At 45.9% G+C, this 17,841-nt stretch overlaps 1 protein-coding gene across 1 annotated transcript in view; it reads right to left on the bottom strand.

The window, feature by feature from the left end:
• Positions 1 to 592: 592 nt before the first annotated feature.
• The window catches only part of SLC4A5 (solute carrier family 4 member 5), a 97,294-nt gene continuing 80,045 nt past the window's right edge, over positions 593 to 17,841 (bottom strand). Inside the window, exons 20-26 of the mRNA XM_029231906.1 lie at positions 17,143 to 17,215; positions 8,688 to 8,756; positions 8,035 to 8,208; positions 5,608 to 5,757; positions 3,822 to 3,906; positions 2,690 to 2,757; positions 593 to 740 (exon numbers count right to left, since the gene is read on the bottom strand). Coding sequence (XP_029087739.1) covers positions 2,723 to 2,757; positions 3,822 to 3,906; positions 5,608 to 5,757; positions 8,035 to 8,208; positions 8,688 to 8,756; positions 17,143 to 17,215 — 586 coding nt within the window. The 3' untranslated portion in view covers positions 593 to 740; positions 2,690 to 2,722. The remainder of the gene's footprint in view (positions 741 to 2,689; positions 2,758 to 3,821; positions 3,907 to 5,607; positions 5,758 to 8,034; positions 8,209 to 8,687; positions 8,757 to 17,142; positions 17,216 to 17,841) is intronic.

Genomic DNA, 17,841 nt, shown 5'->3' with positions numbered 1-17,841 from the left:
CTTCTGTGCTGGAACGAGACTCATAACGCAGATAGTTCAAACTTGTCCTCTGACCCTTAGAAGACTGAAGTGGATGGAGAGATAAGAGGTCCTTTTTAGCACTACTTAATATGCAAAATTGCAAAACAAAATTTCCAACCTTGGTCTATTAAAGTATGAGTATTTTAAGTTGTTTTAAGACCATCTAGATAACTTAAAATCTCAGCTTTAAAAAAAAAGTCTTAACTGATATTTGTTTTAATATAAAAATTGAGTAGTGCCCCTTTATCTTAGCTACAGTTTTGAGAGAAAGCATTTTTTCATTTCAAAAGGAATGTTATAATTTCTATGCTGGACTGCATTTTAAAATAAGGTGTAACATTTAGCTTTTGTTATTTTCATAACTACAGAGGGAAGTAGAGGGCTTTGCACATAAGTAGTACTTTTCATCAGCAGCTCTCCAGTTTTCTATCAAGCAGAATGACTCCCTCTGTTTGGTAAATAAGGAAACAGCTTTGGAAAAGTGAAGGGTTTTGGCCCAGACTCTCACAGTGAAGACTAAACCAGGCCCTCACTCTGTGCCCCGTCCGTCCTCCTAGAGGGTGGTCTCGCTGTCAGCTTCTCTTCCATATCTTTCCATGTCTGTGAAGTCACAGTCTGGCTCCATCTCTATCTTCACCTGTGGCACCATGAAGACTGGGCTCTGTGAGTAGCTGAAGGCAGGTGAAGCTGGACAGGAGATTTTGAAGTGCAGGGTGATGCTGAATGAGAAAAAGAAGAGGGAAGAACGATTTATCTAGGATTTGGTGTTTTTTAATGCTATCCCCCAGAACAGGGTTCTAGTGCAAACAGCTCGGTCTTTGCTTTTGAACTCTTAACACATCGCAGGAGCTAGCAGTATCCTGTCTGCTTGGCCTTCAGCTGTCACAGTTGCTGGTCTCACTCTTTTTCAACCTATTTATCACATTGCTGCCAAAGTGAACTTTTTGGATCATGAACCTGACTGTGGTTCCCCACTGTTCAAAGGACAGAATTCAAGCTCCTTAGCCTGGCGAGACAAGAGCCTTCTTTGCTCAAACTTCTGCCTGCTTGCTCTTTGCCCCATCCATCCTGGGTTCTTTGCCCTGTGTCTGTGTGATATTTCAGGCCTTTTCTCCATACCTGCAGCGCCTTCTTTTCTCTCTTTTTTCTTTGACTCTGCACATCTGGAAGACTCCTATTTATTGTTCCCAGATTCTCTGGGTAAGGCAGATTCCTCCTTTAGATGCCTGTCCTTTCTCTTATGTGTGCTCCGTTCTTGGCATGTGGTACACATGCCTGTCTTTCTATACTCCCAGAGGTTAAGCATCATGCCTGGTAGACCATGGATGCTTAATCTTTGTTAAACCAGATCATGTTGCTGAGTTTTTTCCTCACTGAAATGGAATCCTGCTATTTAGTTGTCTTTACTTCTAGGTACTTTCATAGATTCAGTAAAACACCAGCATAGTTGGGAGGTGCCATCACTAGTTATGAAATTGTCTGCATTTCTGACCTTGTCCCCTGCTTTGTGTACTTTAACAGGTTTTTGGAGGTGTCCTATCCTGGACCAAATTCTCTCTCCATTAACTGAAATTAGAGCATTAAGAGGTTTAATTTTGTGTAGGCTACCTTAACATGAAAATAAGATAGACAGTGCTTTTCTCTTAACACATTTATTTATAAAGATCTGTGGCATTAAGGGCATAGGAGCCCTGACTGGGGAGGTGGGATGAGAAGGCAGGCAGAGATGTCATTTGGACGTGCGACACAGTAGTGCTGCTTAGGGAGGCTTATTACCCTGGTGATAGATCTCTTCTCATCCTGGCAATGTGATAACAGCTTTGACACATAACTCCGAAGATCCTGTACATGTTTCCTAAAGTCTCTCAGGTGAGTCCCATCTCCGTCTGGAGCCAGCTACCTCTAGTCCTGGGATAGCCCGTGCTTTTACTGTCAGATGTAGCACAGTGATTCTTGTCCAGCTTAGGGCACACTGTAGGAGTGGGACTGCCCCCACCATCTTCCCTAGTAACGACTGAGGCAGACTTTCTTGCCTCTGAATTCCTCTTTTCCGTTTTTGATCCCCCCCTTGTTTTCAGTCATCAAGTAGTCCCACCTTTTTTGAGGGTGGCTTCTCATTAAGAACAGCAAGGAATCACATGGTTGGCACCGGAGTTCCTGGAACCTGGGCCTTGAATCCTTTCTTGACTGTTTTTTATCTCCCCTTGATCATTGATATTTAGTTAGCTTTCCTTGATACCCTTTCTGACCTTTGCATAGTAACCATGCTGCTATTCTACTCCACAGAGTATTAGAGCGCTTGGTGTTTTGATCTTTAGAGTTCATTCCTCCTGGCTTTTAATAATATATGCTTAAATCACGTCTAGCTTCTGTTTTCCTTTTTCAATATTTACTTTCAACTTTCATTCTGCTTAATATTTTGTAATAACTTCCTTTTCTGAAGTTCAGTACCTTTGTGTGGTGCAATCATATTATGTCAATAAGAGGACAGATTTGTTACTTGACACCCAATAATCAGCTCTGTACCTTTGTGTCCTGTGGTGGACCAGCAAAGGCCTTTTACTGAGACACTGGTTAGCCCGGGAAATCCTAGTCCCTCCGCTTTCAAAGCCATTGCTTAGGCTCTTATCTAACACTCAGAGAGAGAGTCTTATCTCATGGCTGTTACCTTCGGTCGAGTTCTGAATCACTGAAGGAGGAATCAGAGTGAGTAACTCCAACTGGAAGATCTTTGTCCTGGCAGGAAAATCAAAGTGTCAGATGTGGAGCAGTCTGTGAACTATTCTGGAGAGTATACCCTCTTTCTACAGTGCTCCCCTCACCCATTTCTTCTCCTTTCTATTCTCTAACCCCGTGGCCAGTACTACACAAGAGGAATACAGGGGCCTCACAGAGATGGGTGGCTTCTGGTTCAATTATTCCTTCACCCAGAGGTGGGTGAGAGGCATGGTGAGGGCCAGGGAAGAATGAAGAAGGGTGATGGAGGTATACAAATGAGAAGGGGGAAGGGCATGAGAAATTCAAAAGGAGGAGGTACTTCTGGAGGAGAATGTAATGGGAAGCCCTTCCTTGAAGGGCCCTTGTGGGGGCTGGCAGGATCCCCAGTATGGGCCTTTGGGGAAAGCGGCAAGCCCTTAGGAGCGCCAGTGTCAGGACCCATGTTGGCATCTTTCAGACTACTCCCAGGATAGACTGTGTTGTCTTGATGACAAGACTATCCACCAATAGGAAGCTGAGGCTGGAAGCGGGTAAAGGCAGCAATAAAATCCCCCAAGATCTTCATAAGCCACATCTGATCCTTCCCAGGCAGGTTCCCTTTCAACATGTGGAAGGTGCTTGTGAATCAAGCACATACAGAATCACAGCCCAACCACTAGGACCTTGACTAATTTATAATCCCAGTGTGATGCTACTTGTTTTCCTAAAGGGGACAACTCAGCTTGGCTTTGAGCTCTCAATCACTTCAGTAACCACTGGCAAACATGAGAGGCTCAGCAGGTCATGCAAGAGGGGGCAAGGTGGTGCCACAGGCATCTGAGGGTACTAGGGGTAAGGAGGGAAAGAGGGGGTTTGCCTAAACTAATGAAGATTGACCACTGAAGTCTACATGGTTTGATTTGGGGCTTCCATATGGTTGGAGTTCCAGTTCCTGTAGCCCAGTTCTTCTTGAACTCTGCCTAGCACAGGAGTCCTTTAGTATCTAAGACCAATAGACCTGAGTTAGAGATGAAAGTTCCTTGAGGAAGAGGTGGAGCATTATTAGTAAGTAGGAAGGGAGAGACACCGTGTGTTTTACTTACTGGCAACGCAGTGGATACCGTTTTTGGGATCTGATTGGACACTTTCCATGGGAATCTTTATAACTGAGGGAGGAGGGAACTGGGGCTGGAGAGAAACAGTGGGAAAAGCTGATAAATACCACCAATACGACAGTGTTGGCTTTCTTGCCAAGATGGAAAATACATGCGTCCACAGTGTGCAAACCGCCATCTTCATATCCAGACTAGACAGTGGGTGCTGCAATTACCCTGGGGCCCACTGAGGACACGAGGAAGGACAGAACTCTTGCAGGAATGTTACTCATCAGAACAGTTTCAGCTGCCGTGGTAACCAGTCACTTGGGAGTGAACCTCACGCAAGAGCTGAAGACGTGTATAAAATGATCTTATGTAAATTGAATCCCGTTTTTCCATCGAATGCATCATATAAACCAGAGATGCTTTTTCCCACCCCTGAAATAGTTCCTGGCATGTGGTAGCCACTGAAATATTTATTGAATGAATCAGTGAAAGAATAATACTTGTCTTTCAAAGGCACTTAGACTCTCAGTTTCTTTGTTCTCGGAACCTAACTTTGCAAATCATCTAAGTCATCAACAAGGGGGAGTTCCCTGCTGGCCTTACGGTTAGGATTCTGGGCTTTCACTGCTGTGGCCCGGGTTCAATTCCCTGGTCAGGGAACTGAGACCCTGCAAGCTGTGCAGCACGGCCAAAAAAAATCATCAATGAAAAACATGTGAGTGGGGATTATGGGCCTCTTACGTTCTGGGAAGAGGACAGTAATTAAGGGCCAGGGGAATTTTGGCCTATCACTACCATCAGAAGATGGTTTAATCGTCACCAATCAGTCAGCAAGGGCTTGCCTGTGAGCAGCTTTGATCTGCAAAAGGCAAGATTGCTAGGAGAACAGTTCACGGTGGAGGCAGGGATGTGGGTTTGGGTCAAACTGGGAGAATGGGAGCCAGGCATGGTGTTAGGAAGGACATGGGCAGCTTAGTGTGTTGGAAATGATCAGATTCAAAGCCGGAATGGTTTTCTTAGCTCCCTCATAGACATTTAGCCTATACGTCCATCTTGGGCGAGTCACTTCCCTTTTGGGGGACAGTTCCATCATCTGTAATGAACACTTGAACCAGACAGTCTTCTTCACTAACACTTTGTGATTTACTATAAGTCCTGGACTGGCTTCTTGTCTGTTGACTCCCTGAGTGTTTTGGGGTGAGATGGGGAGGAAGCATGGGAGAAGAGAGGGGCAGATGGGACAACTGAGACTGAGTGGTCCCAGGCATCTGGGGAATGTAGTCACCCTCCTTTCAGGAGGCCACGTGCGTCTTCCCCCACCTCTCTGCCCAGGACCCTATGGACAGGCCCAAGCAAGGCTTGTCCCCCGTCCTCCCACTTGCCCGGGAGTCCAGTCTACTAATGAGTCCCTATTGGACCCCTCCCCCTGGGCCTGCTCTGTTCTTTGGAGGTCAGTCCTCATAACCTCCTCCATGATGGAGCCGAGTCTTCTGCCCTGTCCCCTCAGGGACCTACAGTGCTGTTGTAATGGCCCCAAGAGCCCACAGGAATGGGGGAAAATAGGCATGGCCAACTGACTTTTTCCTGGATGAGAGGGCTCTTCACTCTGGCCTACGCTGAGGGTATTCACATGAATAGACGCGATCTCAGCACACCAGACTGACACGGGGCCCAGGCAATCAATCGCTCCTGGCTACCCGAGAAGCCTCCCCACCCTGGCCATGGCAGAGGTGGAGGGAGGGTCTCTTGATCCCTCCCATCAGCCCAGGCCTCACATCCTCCCCACCTCCTCTTCACTGTGCTCATGGGCCCCTTTCCTTTTCTTCTTATCTGCCTCCTTTTTCTCCTTCTCTGGAAGGATGTTGTCAATCCAGGCCAGATCATGCTGGGAGAAGATGAGGTCCAGAAGCCTTCGAACGATGATGAGGCCCAGTATCTGTGGTGAGAGTTCAGAGAAAACCATGGGCTCAAGGCCCCGAACTTGGGCACAATTCATTTTCTCCCTCAGTCAGCTATGTTCAGGGACTTTTTCTGGTATCTTTGGAACATTCTCAAAGCTCCCCCAAACCACTGTTCACCTCCCACCCATCTTGGTTCCTCTCATCCAGCCTCTCCTCAGTTGAGTGGCGATGCCTACCAGTGACCCAGAGGCACAGAGCCTGTGACAGCTGTGGGGGGGGGGGGAGCCAGATGGGGACCGTGGGTGGAGAACTACAGTTATTCTTTAAATTAGTGGTTCTCAGACTTGAGCTTAGATCAAATCACCTGGCAGGCTGTTAATACCCACACTTCTAGGTGCTGGGTGAGTTTCTGACCCAGAAGGTCTGGGGTGGGGCCTGAGATTTGCATCTCTAACAAGATTGCCAGGAGATGTTGATGCCGCTGATTCAGGGATTACACTTTGAGACCAACTGTCCCCATGCCCCCATTTCTGAGAGCTGCCAATCTCTCTGCTAACAAACTGAATAAAGTATACTGGCATATCTAGAATTTTTAAAGGAAAGTCTAGAAAGTTTGGTTCTGTTCAGGATAAACAAAGGCAAAACACGTGCTCTTTGGAGAAGATTAAACACTGACTTTTAATAGATGCAATGGGTCCAAGTAGCTAGTTATGAATATTGTCCTTTCACCACCAAGAACTAGCCATTAGATGAGGTCAGGGAGAAAACCATCCAGCGGGATTTAACACTGGGTCCTCACTGACCCTGTGTCTTGGAAGCAAGCAGAGCTCGGGAGTTGGTCAGACCTGGTTTTTAAAATTCCTGGCTCTGAAAACAGAGCATGGTTGCTAGGGGCAGGGGTAGGAAGAAGGGCTGTCTACATAGGGACAACACAGAATTTTAGAGGTGATGAAACTGTTCTGTATCATGACTGTGGTGGCGGAATCGCTACTCTGTGTTTTTTCAAAACTCATAGAACAGCAGAGTCAATTTTACTGCATGTAAATTAAAAAATATCAATATGGGGGAAGGTGTGAATCTTGGCTCTGCTCCTTGCTGGTTGTGTGGCTTGAGTCACTCACACATGCTCTCTGAGCCTCAGTTTTCCAGTCTGTAAAATGGTAGTTCTTTAGGGAAGGTGTGGACTAAATGAAATAGCACTCAGTCCATGCCAATTGTGACGATCCTTTCCCCTCCTCACCTCTGAAACCCATGAGGGCACTGTTGGGGAGGATCCATTTCACTTTCCCTGGAGTGGTGGTTTTCAACCTTGGCTGAACATTTATGCTTACCTGTAGACTTACTATAAATACCAGTGCCTGGGTTTCTCTAAGAGATTCTGAGTTCATTGATTTGGGCTGAGGCCTGGGTGCATGTGCTTTTAAAAAGCTCCCAAGTGACTCTTATGAGCAGCCAGGGTCAAGAATCACTGACTCAGAATCCTGCCAGGATATTTCAAATCCTACTCTGTGTCCTCACTTTGGTCCCTAATCCAGCCCTGCAGGCTTTAGGGCCCACCTAGGGCTTCCCCCAAGCATTAGCCCACAGTCCCCCCTCCCATTCCCCATGCCCCAGCTGGGGCAGAGGCCACTGCCCTCCATGGGCGATCTAGATGCCAGATGCAACATGTTGTTGGCTTTTCTTCTTTTCACTTTTAATTTTGGAATAATTTCAAACTTACACACAATTTCAAGAATAGACAAAGAATGCTCACATACTTGCCCCAGCTTCTCCAAACAATGACATGTTAATGACATTGGACTCTGAAGTTCTAAATCTCTATTTCTAGCTCTCCCCATCCTATCCCCCCATTTATCTTTTCAAATTCAGTTATATTGAAGAGTGAAGAATTATATTTAGTGCAGATCTACTTCCGCACTGGGTTTGAATTTTGGCAGTGGGGAACTCAGTCTCCTTGTTGAATTTGCCCAGCTTCTCCATCGCACCCCAGAGTTGGGAAGGTTGGTTGGCTTTTGCATTCTCACTGAGCCGCCCTGACCTGAGCTGGGTGGAGGCAGGCGTGTGGGCTGTCACTACAGCATCCACCCACCACATACAACTTCCCTCCCCATCTCTCCTCTCCATTCCACCACACCCCCGCCCCCCAGCTCTACTTGGCCTGGAGTCACAACCCGAATCTTGATCTGTGCCTGCCTTTGTGACCCTGAGAGAATCAGGCCACTGTGGAGGAGAAGGCTAGGGTGAGTCTCCCCCTGGACACCTTCCCCATCTGAACCTGCTGAACACGAGGGGGAAGACTGCGCTCATCTTACCATGACTGGGAAGATGATGGCGGCCATCGTAGACTTGAGGATCCAGAGCACAGCCAAGCACAGTATCTGCACCAGGGTGAAGAGGTGGATCCGGCGCAGGGGCACGTGCCGCAGGAAGGCATGGTCCGGCTGGTGCTTGGCCGGCATCAGGAAGAGTTTGCAGCGATCCCAGAACTGGTGAGGACAGAGGAAGGCTCAGCCAGGCCATGGGGACCCTGGTGGCCCCTCTGGGGGCTTGGGTCTGGTGAAATGGGTGCTGCAGTGGGGTCTCATAGAGGGGAGCCCCTGGTCAGGCCTTAAGGATGCAAAAGAAGGGGACTGGAGGTCTCGGAGGATGTATAATGAGGTCTTATGGTGGGGGAGAGCTGAGCCCTTGGTGAGGGCTACAGCCCTGGCGCTGGCCCCAGTAAACATTGCCCACATTCAAGGAGAATGCAACTTAACAGAACACAAGCTATCCAAGACATCTGGTGTATCATGGTAAATAAAGAACAAAACAGAACAGAATGTTTTCTTCTGTGCAAATTGCCTTAGAGAAGAGAGAGGTGTAGTGAAATCCTCGTAGGAGTCAGCTCAATCTGGGTTTTGAATTCTGAGCCTCAGTTTCCTCATCTGTAAAATGAGGATTAGAGGACCTAAGGGGAGAGCCTTACCTGGATGCCATTCAGGGAGGCCACACCCATGTAGAGGAAGACTCCGTACAGCACTGGCAAAGGGATGTACTGAAATGAGAGAGGGAAGCAGAGCTCTGGACTGGGCCTCTGCCCAAGGCAGGCTATTGGCCACCCTGTTCAGGGTGACTGTCTGCTGAGCCACAGAAGCAGCCTGGTCAGCCTCGGCTTTCTCCAAGGGGTGAAAGAGCTGGATGTTTGGGGGAATGAAGTGTCTGCTAGCAGATCTGGAGCCAGAGTGTCACTGGGGAAGGAGATGCTCTCTGAGGCGCTCGTGCCCTCTTCTCTAGCCCAGTGGACAGTTGCTCTCCCAGCCTGGTCCCCCCTGCCCCTTTAGGGAAGGCCTTGCAGAAGCCATGTGGTCTGGCTGAAGATAGACCTTCCGGAACATGGCAATTCTCCACAGACTGCTCATTCCTGCCAGCCCCTTGCCACCTCCAGTGCCAGCTAAGGGCCCCCCCCTCAGACTGCATTGCTCAGCTTGCAGGGGACTGGGGACCTTTGATGAGCTGACCTACTAATGAGTGGGGAGCACCTGCTGATGGACAAAGCTCGTGCCTCATATACGATCAGGTAAAAAAGAATCAACAGAAGTGTATGAAGTAACCCCTACTGGCTGACAACCAACTGCTGATGGTTTGGTGGGTATCTCTCCTTCCCATCATGCTCACAGGTAGTTTGTTGGCTTTTTCAAAAGTTGGATCATGTCACCCATACTGTTCTACAATCATCACTGTGACTCTTTAGAAGACTTCTGAGGTATGTCTCTCCAAGCTGAGTCTTTGCTTCTTTCATCCTTCCCTTTACCTGCACCCGTGGCTCACCACTGCGAGCAAGGCTACTCTGCTCGCTCCCAGGGCAGCTGTGCTGAACACTTGTGAGAACACAAAGTACTGTGTCCAACTTTTAGAAGTCATTTAAGAATGTTGGCAAATCCAAGCAAATCAATAACCTCTCGTTTAAAATTAGGCTGTGCTCATTTTTTAAACACAAAGCGTGATTTGGACCCATATGCTATAAACCTTAAACTACAACACTTGAATTTAAAGAAAGGAAATCTGGGCCCATTGCATCATTCCATCTGTACATGGCTTATGAAGTTTTTGCCTAATTATGAAATAAGGTCAACAGACTATTGTTTTAATAAGATATATATGTGTATACAAAATGGAATATTATTCTATTACACAGCCATAAAAAATGAAATATTGCCATTTGCAGCAACATGGATGGACCTAGAGAATATCATACTAAGTCAGACAGAGAAAGACAAATATTTTATGATATCACATATGTGGAATCTAAAAAATCATACAAATGAACCTTTATACAAAATAGAAACAGGGACTTCCCTGGTGGTACAGTGGTTAAGACTCCACGCTCCCAATGCAGGGGGCCCGGGTTTGATCCCTGGTCAGGGAACTAGATCCCGCATGCATGCTGCAACTAAGAGTTCACAAGCCACAACTAAGGAGCTGGCGAGCCGCAACTAAGGAGCCTGTGAGCCACAACTAAAGAGCACACCTGGGACTTCCCTGGTGGCGAAGTGGTTAAGAATCCACCTGTCAATGCAGGAGACATGTTTGAGCCCTGGGCCTGGAAGATCCCACATGCCACAGAGCAACTAAGCCCATATGCCACAACTACTGAGCCTGTGCTCTAGAGCTCGCGAGCCACAACTACCGAAGCCCACAAGCCTAGAGCCCAGGCTCCGCAACAAGAGAAGCCACCACAATGAGAAGCCCGTGCACTGCAACGAAGAGTAGCCCTCGCTCGCCACAACAACTAGAGAAAGCCCACGCACAGCAATGAAGAGCCAACGCAGCCATAAATAAATAAATTTATTTTTTAAAATTCATATTAAAAAAATAAAAATAAAGAGCATGCCTGCTGCGACTAAGACCCGGTGCAACCAAATAAATAAGTAAATAAATAAGTCTACTTCTAAAAAAGCAAAACAAAACGGAAACAGACTCACAAAGAAAAGAAACTTATGGTTACCAAAGGAGAGAGGGAGGGGGAGGAATAAGTTAGGAATATGGGATTAACAGATACACACTATTATATATACAATAAACAACGAGGATTTACAGTATAACACAGGGAACAATCTTCGATATCTTGTAATAACCTATGATGGGAAAATAATCTGAAAAAAAAATCTGTACTAATCAGCCTCAAAGTGTGGGAGAATTAACAGAGAAATAAAACCTTAAAAGACTAAGCTATAGGGGCTTCCCTGGTGGCGCAGTGGTTAAGAATCTGCCTGCCGATGCAAGGGACACGGGTTCGAGCCCCGGTCCGGGAAGATCCCACATGCTGCAGAGCAACTGAGCCCCTGCACCACAACTACTGAGCCTGCGCTCTAGAGCCCACGAGCCACAACTACTGAAGCCTGCTCACTGCGACAGAGTAGCCCCTGCTTGCCACAACTAGGGAAAGCCCACACTCAGCAACGAAGACCCGACGCAGCCAAAAATTAATTAATTAATTAAAAAAAAAGACCAAGCTATAATCTGTAACAACACAAATTTAAGATGGCTTAAAACTTCCCTTTCACCCTAATGAGTGTGAAAACCACATCAAACTGAGTTGTTTTAGTTTATAGTTACCAGTGACTGATTATCAAGTCACCTCATTATCAAGACTAGGAAATTGTCTCCAGTCTTGTCATTTGCAGGCTGAAGCAGCTTTCTCAGAAAATCCCAATGGCCCATGACATCACAAGTGATAGTGCTGTGATCTAGAATTCTAGATTAATTGGTGCAAATCTTTCTTGGATCTCCAGGGAAAGGCCCTTTTCAAATGTTAGTGACACAGTCAAGTGGCAAAAAGATGCCTCTGGTGTCAGCTTTATACCACCTGCTAAAGGAGTGAACAAGGATCACAGCCCTACAAACATAAGGACATCACAGCCTTCCCATATAATTTGAGGCTGAGATCATGAGAACAACATGGGGACCAGAGGGGGCACTTCCACATGGTCAGGAGTTCCTCTGAGGCAGAATACAGTAATCCACAGTCTTAATGAGCTGTGGTGAGTTGCAGGCAAAAAAGGAAACAAAACAAACAAAAAACCTTTGGGGCTTGGGATGAACTGAGAATCTGCAGAACTGAGTGTGTAAGCCATTTATGCTGCCCATCAGGTACATGGTCACTTCATCCCTCAGTGCCCTCGTTTGACAAGATAACCAAATATTTGCAAATTGGTGCTGGAAGGACTGAAGATTATTGTTAGGGGAAACACTGACCAAAGCCGCCCGCCCTGGCCAGGCAAGATAGTAGCCACGCGCACGAATCATCTTACAACAGGAGGTCCTGGTAAGGAACGAGGAACTAATAAGCTACCACCAACGGGAAGAATTCGGGAAAGTTCAAAGAAGAGAGGAGACACCAATCCATATGTCCTACCAATCTCCCAGAATCCTCGCAGGAATCATCTTGGCTGAGTGATGCACACGCCACCAAGAAGTGCCCTGAGTCAGAATGATTGGCCAGAGACAACCCGGAAACTAACCCAATCACCATAAAACCTGAGACTTTGTGTGGCAGAGCAGTTCTCCTGGGTACCCTTACCCTGCTGCTCTCTGCCCGGGCGCCCCTTCCCAATAAAGTCTCTTGTTTTGTCAGCGTGTGTATCTCCTCAGACAATTCATTTCCGCGTGTTAGACAAGAGCCCACTCTTGGACCCTGGAAGGGGTCCCCCTTCCTGCAACGTTATCACTGATCCTCTAATAAACATCACTGTATCTAATATCAGTCTGACCATCCATTGATACGGAGAGAGGGGTGGGGGTGATTTTGTTCCTTGCTGCTCAAAGTGTGATCTTTGGACCGGCATAATTTGGTACCATTGGAGAATTTGTTAAAAACATAGAATTTGGGGGACTTCCCTGGTGGTCCAATGGTTAAGACTCCATGCTCCCAATGCAGGGGGCCCAGGTTTGACCCCTGGTCCGGGAACTAGATCCTGCATGTTTCAACTAAAGATCCCGAGTGCCGCAACTAAGACCTGGCGCAGCCAAATAAATAAATAAATTTTTTTTTTAAATGCAGAATTTGGCGCCCGCCCCCCAAGACCTACTGAGTCAGTATCTTCATTTAACAAGATTCCCAGGTGATTTTTAATACACATTAAAATTTTTTTAAACATTTCTTTTGGAGTATAATTGCTTTACAATGGTGTGTTAGTTTCTGCTTTATAACAAAGTGAATCAGTTATACATACACATATATCCCCATATCTCCTCCCTCTTCTGTCTCCCTCCCACCCTCCCTATCCCACCCTTCTAGCTGGTCACAAAGCACCTAGCTGATCTCCCAGTGCTATGCGACTGCTTCCCACTAGCTATCTATTTTACACTCTCTCACTGTGTCCCAGCTTACCCTTCCCCCTCCCCGTGTCCTCAGGTCCATTCTCTAGTAGGTCTGCATCTTTATTCCCGTCTTGCCCCTAGGTTCTTCATGACCTTTTTTTTTTTTAAGAGTCCATATATATGTGTTAGCATACAGTATTTGTTTTTCTCTTTCTGACTTACTTCACTTTGTATGACAGACTCTAGGTCCATCCACCTCACTACAAATAATTCAATTTCGTTTCTTTTCATGGCTGAGTAATATTCCATTGTATATATGTGCCACATCTTCTCTATCCATTCATCTGTCAATGGACACTTAGGTTGCTTCCATGTCGTGGCTATTGTAAATAGAGCTGCAATGAACATTGTGGTATGTGCCTCTTTTTGAATTATGGTTTTCTCAGGGTATATGCCCAGTAGTGGGATTGCTGGGTCATATGGTAGCGCTATTTATAGTTTCTAAGGAAACTCCATACTGTTCTCCATAGTGGCTGTATCAATTTACATTCCCACCAACAGTGCAAGAGGGTTCCCTTTTCTCCACACCCTCTCCAGCATTTATTGTTTGTAGATTTTTTGATGATGGCCCTTCTGACTGGTGTGAGGTGATATCTCATTGTAGTTTTGATTTGCATTTCTCTAATGATTAATGATATTGAACATTCTTTCATGTGTTTGTTGGCAATCTGTGTATCTTCTTTGGAGAAATGTCTCTTTAGGTCTTCTGCCCATTTTGGGGTTGGGTTGTTTGTTTAATTGGTATTGAGCTGCATGAGCTGCTTGTAAATTTTGGAGATTAATCCCTTGTCAGTTGCTTCATTTGCAAATATTTTCTCGCATTCTGAGGGTTGTCTTTTGGTCTTGTTTATGGTTTCCTTTGCTGTGCAAAAGCTTTGAAGTTTCATTAGGTCCCATTTGTTTATTTTTGTTTTTATTTCCATTTCTCTAGGAGGGGGGTCAAAAAGGATCTTGCTGTGATTTATGTCATAGAGTGTTCTGCATGTGTTTTCCTCTAAGAGTTTGATAGTGTCTGGCCTTACATATAGGTCTTTAATCCATTTTGAGTTTATTTTTGTGTATGGTGTTAGGGAGTGTTCTAATTTCATTCTTTTACATGTAGCTGTCCAGTTTTCCCAGCACCACTTATTGAAGAGGCTGTCTTTTCTCCATTGTATATTCTTGCCTCCTTTGTCAAAGATAAGGTGACCATATGTGTGTGGGTTTATCTCTGGGCTTTCTATCCTGTTCCATTGATCTATATTTCTGGTTTTGTGCCAGTACCATACTGTCTTGATTACTGTAGCTTTGTAGTATGGTCTGAAGTCCGAGAGCCTGATTCCTCCAGCTCTGTTTTTCTTTCTCAAGATTGCTTTGGCTATTCGGGGTGTTTTGTGTTTCCATACAAATTGTGAAATTTTTTGTTCTAGTTCTGAATACATATTAAAATTTGAGAAGCCCTGGAACAGAACTCGACTGGAGGAACTGGTACAAAAATAGGTGAAGTTAATAAGTGATATAGAAAAATTAATAAAAATAGAACCACTAGTAACTAGGATCCAACTTGCACCCCCTAAATTTGTAGCATCAGAGGGACCTCTCTTCTGTTGGCTACATAAATAAGAATGAAAAATTTCAACTAAAGTATGGTCTTGGGTAGACAGCTCTCTAATGTAAGTTCTCTATGAGTCTAGTACTTGGCTATGCCTAATTTGACAGAACTAGGCAAACTTACAGTTGCAAAAAGTTAAACAAGTTTTATGGAAAATTTTCTTGATTGGTAATAAATTCTGGGATTAAATCTAAGAATACAGATCTGGATTAAGTTGTATTTTTCTTTAACTGGCTATACCAAATAGCTCTCCTTTACCTAAAATCAATCTAATATTTAGTACTGGTGTCAGCTAGTGATAATGCTTTAATCACCTAACAATTTTGAAAGCCTTGATATACACCTTGATACAATCTAATCAGAAATCTTAAATCTTATATTCAATAAAAATCTAGATGTCTTCCATGCTATAAAACTTATCAAATAGATTAATGGTTAAATAAAATGATTATATATATTTTTCCTCTCACTGTAAAAGAACATGAGCAGGCAAATTTTTCATATCCTTTTGTGATTGAATGCAAAGACAATATCAGAGCATCTGGAGCTATAATAAACCCCATAAAAACTTTTTCATTACAGCCAAAGCAATAATGAATATTTCCCCGTATCTGGCATCTTATCCTATTTATAGAGCCCATTTAGGTTTTTTTTGGCTGTGCTGGGAGACTTACAGGATCTTAGTTCCCTGACAGGGATCGAACCCGGGCCACTGCAGTGAAAGTGCCAAGTCCTAACTAACCACTGGACTGCCAGGGAATTCCCCCATTTAAAAAAAATTTTTATTTATTTATTTTTGGCTGCTTTGGGTCTTCGTTGCTGCAGGCGGGCTTTCTCTAGCTGCGGTGAGTGGGGGCTACTCCTCATTGCAGTGCTTGGGCTTCTCATTGGTGCGGCTTCTCTTGCTGTGGAGCACGGGCTCTAGGTGTGCGGGCTTCAGTAGTTGTGGCACACGGGCTTAGTTGCTCCGCGGCATGTGGGATCTTCCCAGACCAGGGCTCGAATCCGTGTCCCCTGCATTGGCAGGCGGATTCTTAACCACTGCACCACCAGGGAAGCCCCCGCCATTTGTTTTTATAAGATGCATAAATTAATACAGAAATACAGTCTGCAGCTTGGAAGTTACAACATTTGTGCCGAAAACTGCAGCAGGGGACTTCCCTGGTGGCGCAGTGGTTAAGACTCCGCGTCATGACCTGTCAGTGGCCCTTTCCCTTAATGCCTTCAGAAGGCTTTCCTTTCTTGAATTAAGCTGAGCTGTAGTCACCCAATCTTTTGCAGCTATTTTTCCCTTTGAATATCTTTTTACAAGCTCATTCGCGGTAAGCTTGTAAAACAATGAAGGCTAAAGAACCATGATGTTAATTCATTTGTTTACAACGGAAAATATTTCTGGCTTGAGAGCTGGTGCTGGGCACAACCAAACAGGTTTGAGGTTGGGTATTTTTTTTAACGGATGTTTCCATTTGGCAGGAAACAGATTGCATACGGGGCGTGGGGGGCAGGCATTTTGTTTATTTAATAAGAGTATTTTAAATGGCCAGGGAATGTCTACTTTTGTGGAGAGGCTGCCAAAGAGCCATTGCGCCTTAACCAACCCCCACACCCCCGCCCAGGCAAATTCATATGTTAAAGTCTTAACCTCTAGTACCTCAGAATGTGACTGAATTTGGAGATAGATCCTTTAAAGAGGTAATTAAGGTAAAATTAAGTCATATGGATGAAGCCTAATTCAATACAACTGGTCCTTATAAGAAGAGACACAGGACACATTACATAGGACACAGACGTGCACACATGAGGAAAGACCATGATCTACTTCTAGAACATAAATGTCTAGTTTAAGCCACCCAGTTTGTGGCCTTTTGTTGTGGCACCCAGAGCAGACTAATACAAGAGGTGAACGGCTGGCATGGAAAGCCTTTCTGGGGGACCCATGCTCCAAATGCACACCCCATTGCTATCATCTCTTCCAGCTGACCTGGAAGGACATGAGCAAGAGGGGCTTCGAACAGTGTGGGAAAAAGTCACCTATGCGCCCAAGACATGCAACAGAGGAGCAGAAAACAGGCCCCAAGAACAAGGACAGAAGCCTCCCTCTCCCCTGCAAGTTTTAAACTTCAGAAAATAGGTGAGCAAGGAGGCCATAAACCACAACGTGGAAACACAACCAGCTTGAGAAGCTACTGATTTAAGCAAGGATGGAAATTGGCAGAAATGTCTGTGGGAAGTGTCCTTCAGAAAGGTGAGGGTGGACCCTGGGAGGGGTGGGAAAGAGCAGTGAGGATGGCCTGCTGCTGATAATAAAGGATGCAACATTACAGAAAACAGTAATAACGATGAAACATGTCTGGCCTAATAGGATCCTGCCTTTTTAGGGGCCTTGTGGGGAGGCCGTTCCCCCCTCTGAGGCATCGGATCAGTGCCTTCTCAGGCGGACAGGGCCCTAGCAGAGGGTGCAGAGCCTCACCTGCAGGATGGGAGCCAGGAAGACAGAGATCCCTGTCAGGATGAAGACAATGGTGCCGGTCACTCTCTGTTCCCTGGCAGAAAAGAACACACGGTCAGGGTGGATTGGGAGATGCTCCATGACCATTCCAGCCCTCTGTGGGCACTTGAAGGTTGTGTCCGAGGCTCTGGCCTCTGCCTTGCTGCCCCATTCCAGAGAGTAAACCAGTGACGTGAGGACCAGCTGCCTGGCACATGGGAAGAGAGGGAATCCAACTGAGGTGAGGGCATTTGTAGGGGTGTTCAGGAGGTTATCCAGTGCAGTGGCTAACAAGGGGTGCTTGAGCCAGACCAGCTTGGGTTGAATCCTGGCTCTGCCACTTACTAGCTGTGTGGCATCAGGCAAGGCCCTAAATGTCTTCAGCATTAGTAGAACATGACTAATGGCACGCACCTCAGGGGTTGTTGTGAGGATGAAGTGGGATATGAAGCGCTTATCATCCCTGCCTTTTGATTATAATAAGGTCCCACGCTTGTAAAGCACGACAGAATGAGGATTTAAGGGAATGGGGCCTGGCTGCTGGCAGAGCAGGTATCAGGGGCTGGAGGGCAGGTATGTTTTCTGGAGTGCTCAGACCCAGGCACAAGTCCAGGGGAAGCTTGGGGCTCTGGGGCAGATTGCTCAGGCCCAGCCATCTGGGGCTCAGGGGTTGGGGAGGGG

This window comes from Monodon monoceros, unplaced genomic scaffold (genome assembly GCF_005190385.1).
Source record: "Monodon monoceros isolate NGI ecotype Baffin Bay Population unplaced genomic scaffold, NGI_Narwhal_1 Super_Scaffold_19, whole genome shotgun sequence".
Classification (NCBI taxonomy): Eukaryota; Metazoa; Chordata; class Mammalia; order Artiodactyla; family Monodontidae; genus Monodon; species Monodon monoceros.
The sequence above is the reverse complement of the archived record's forward strand: the minus strand, read 5'-3'. Positions and strand labels throughout refer to the sequence as shown.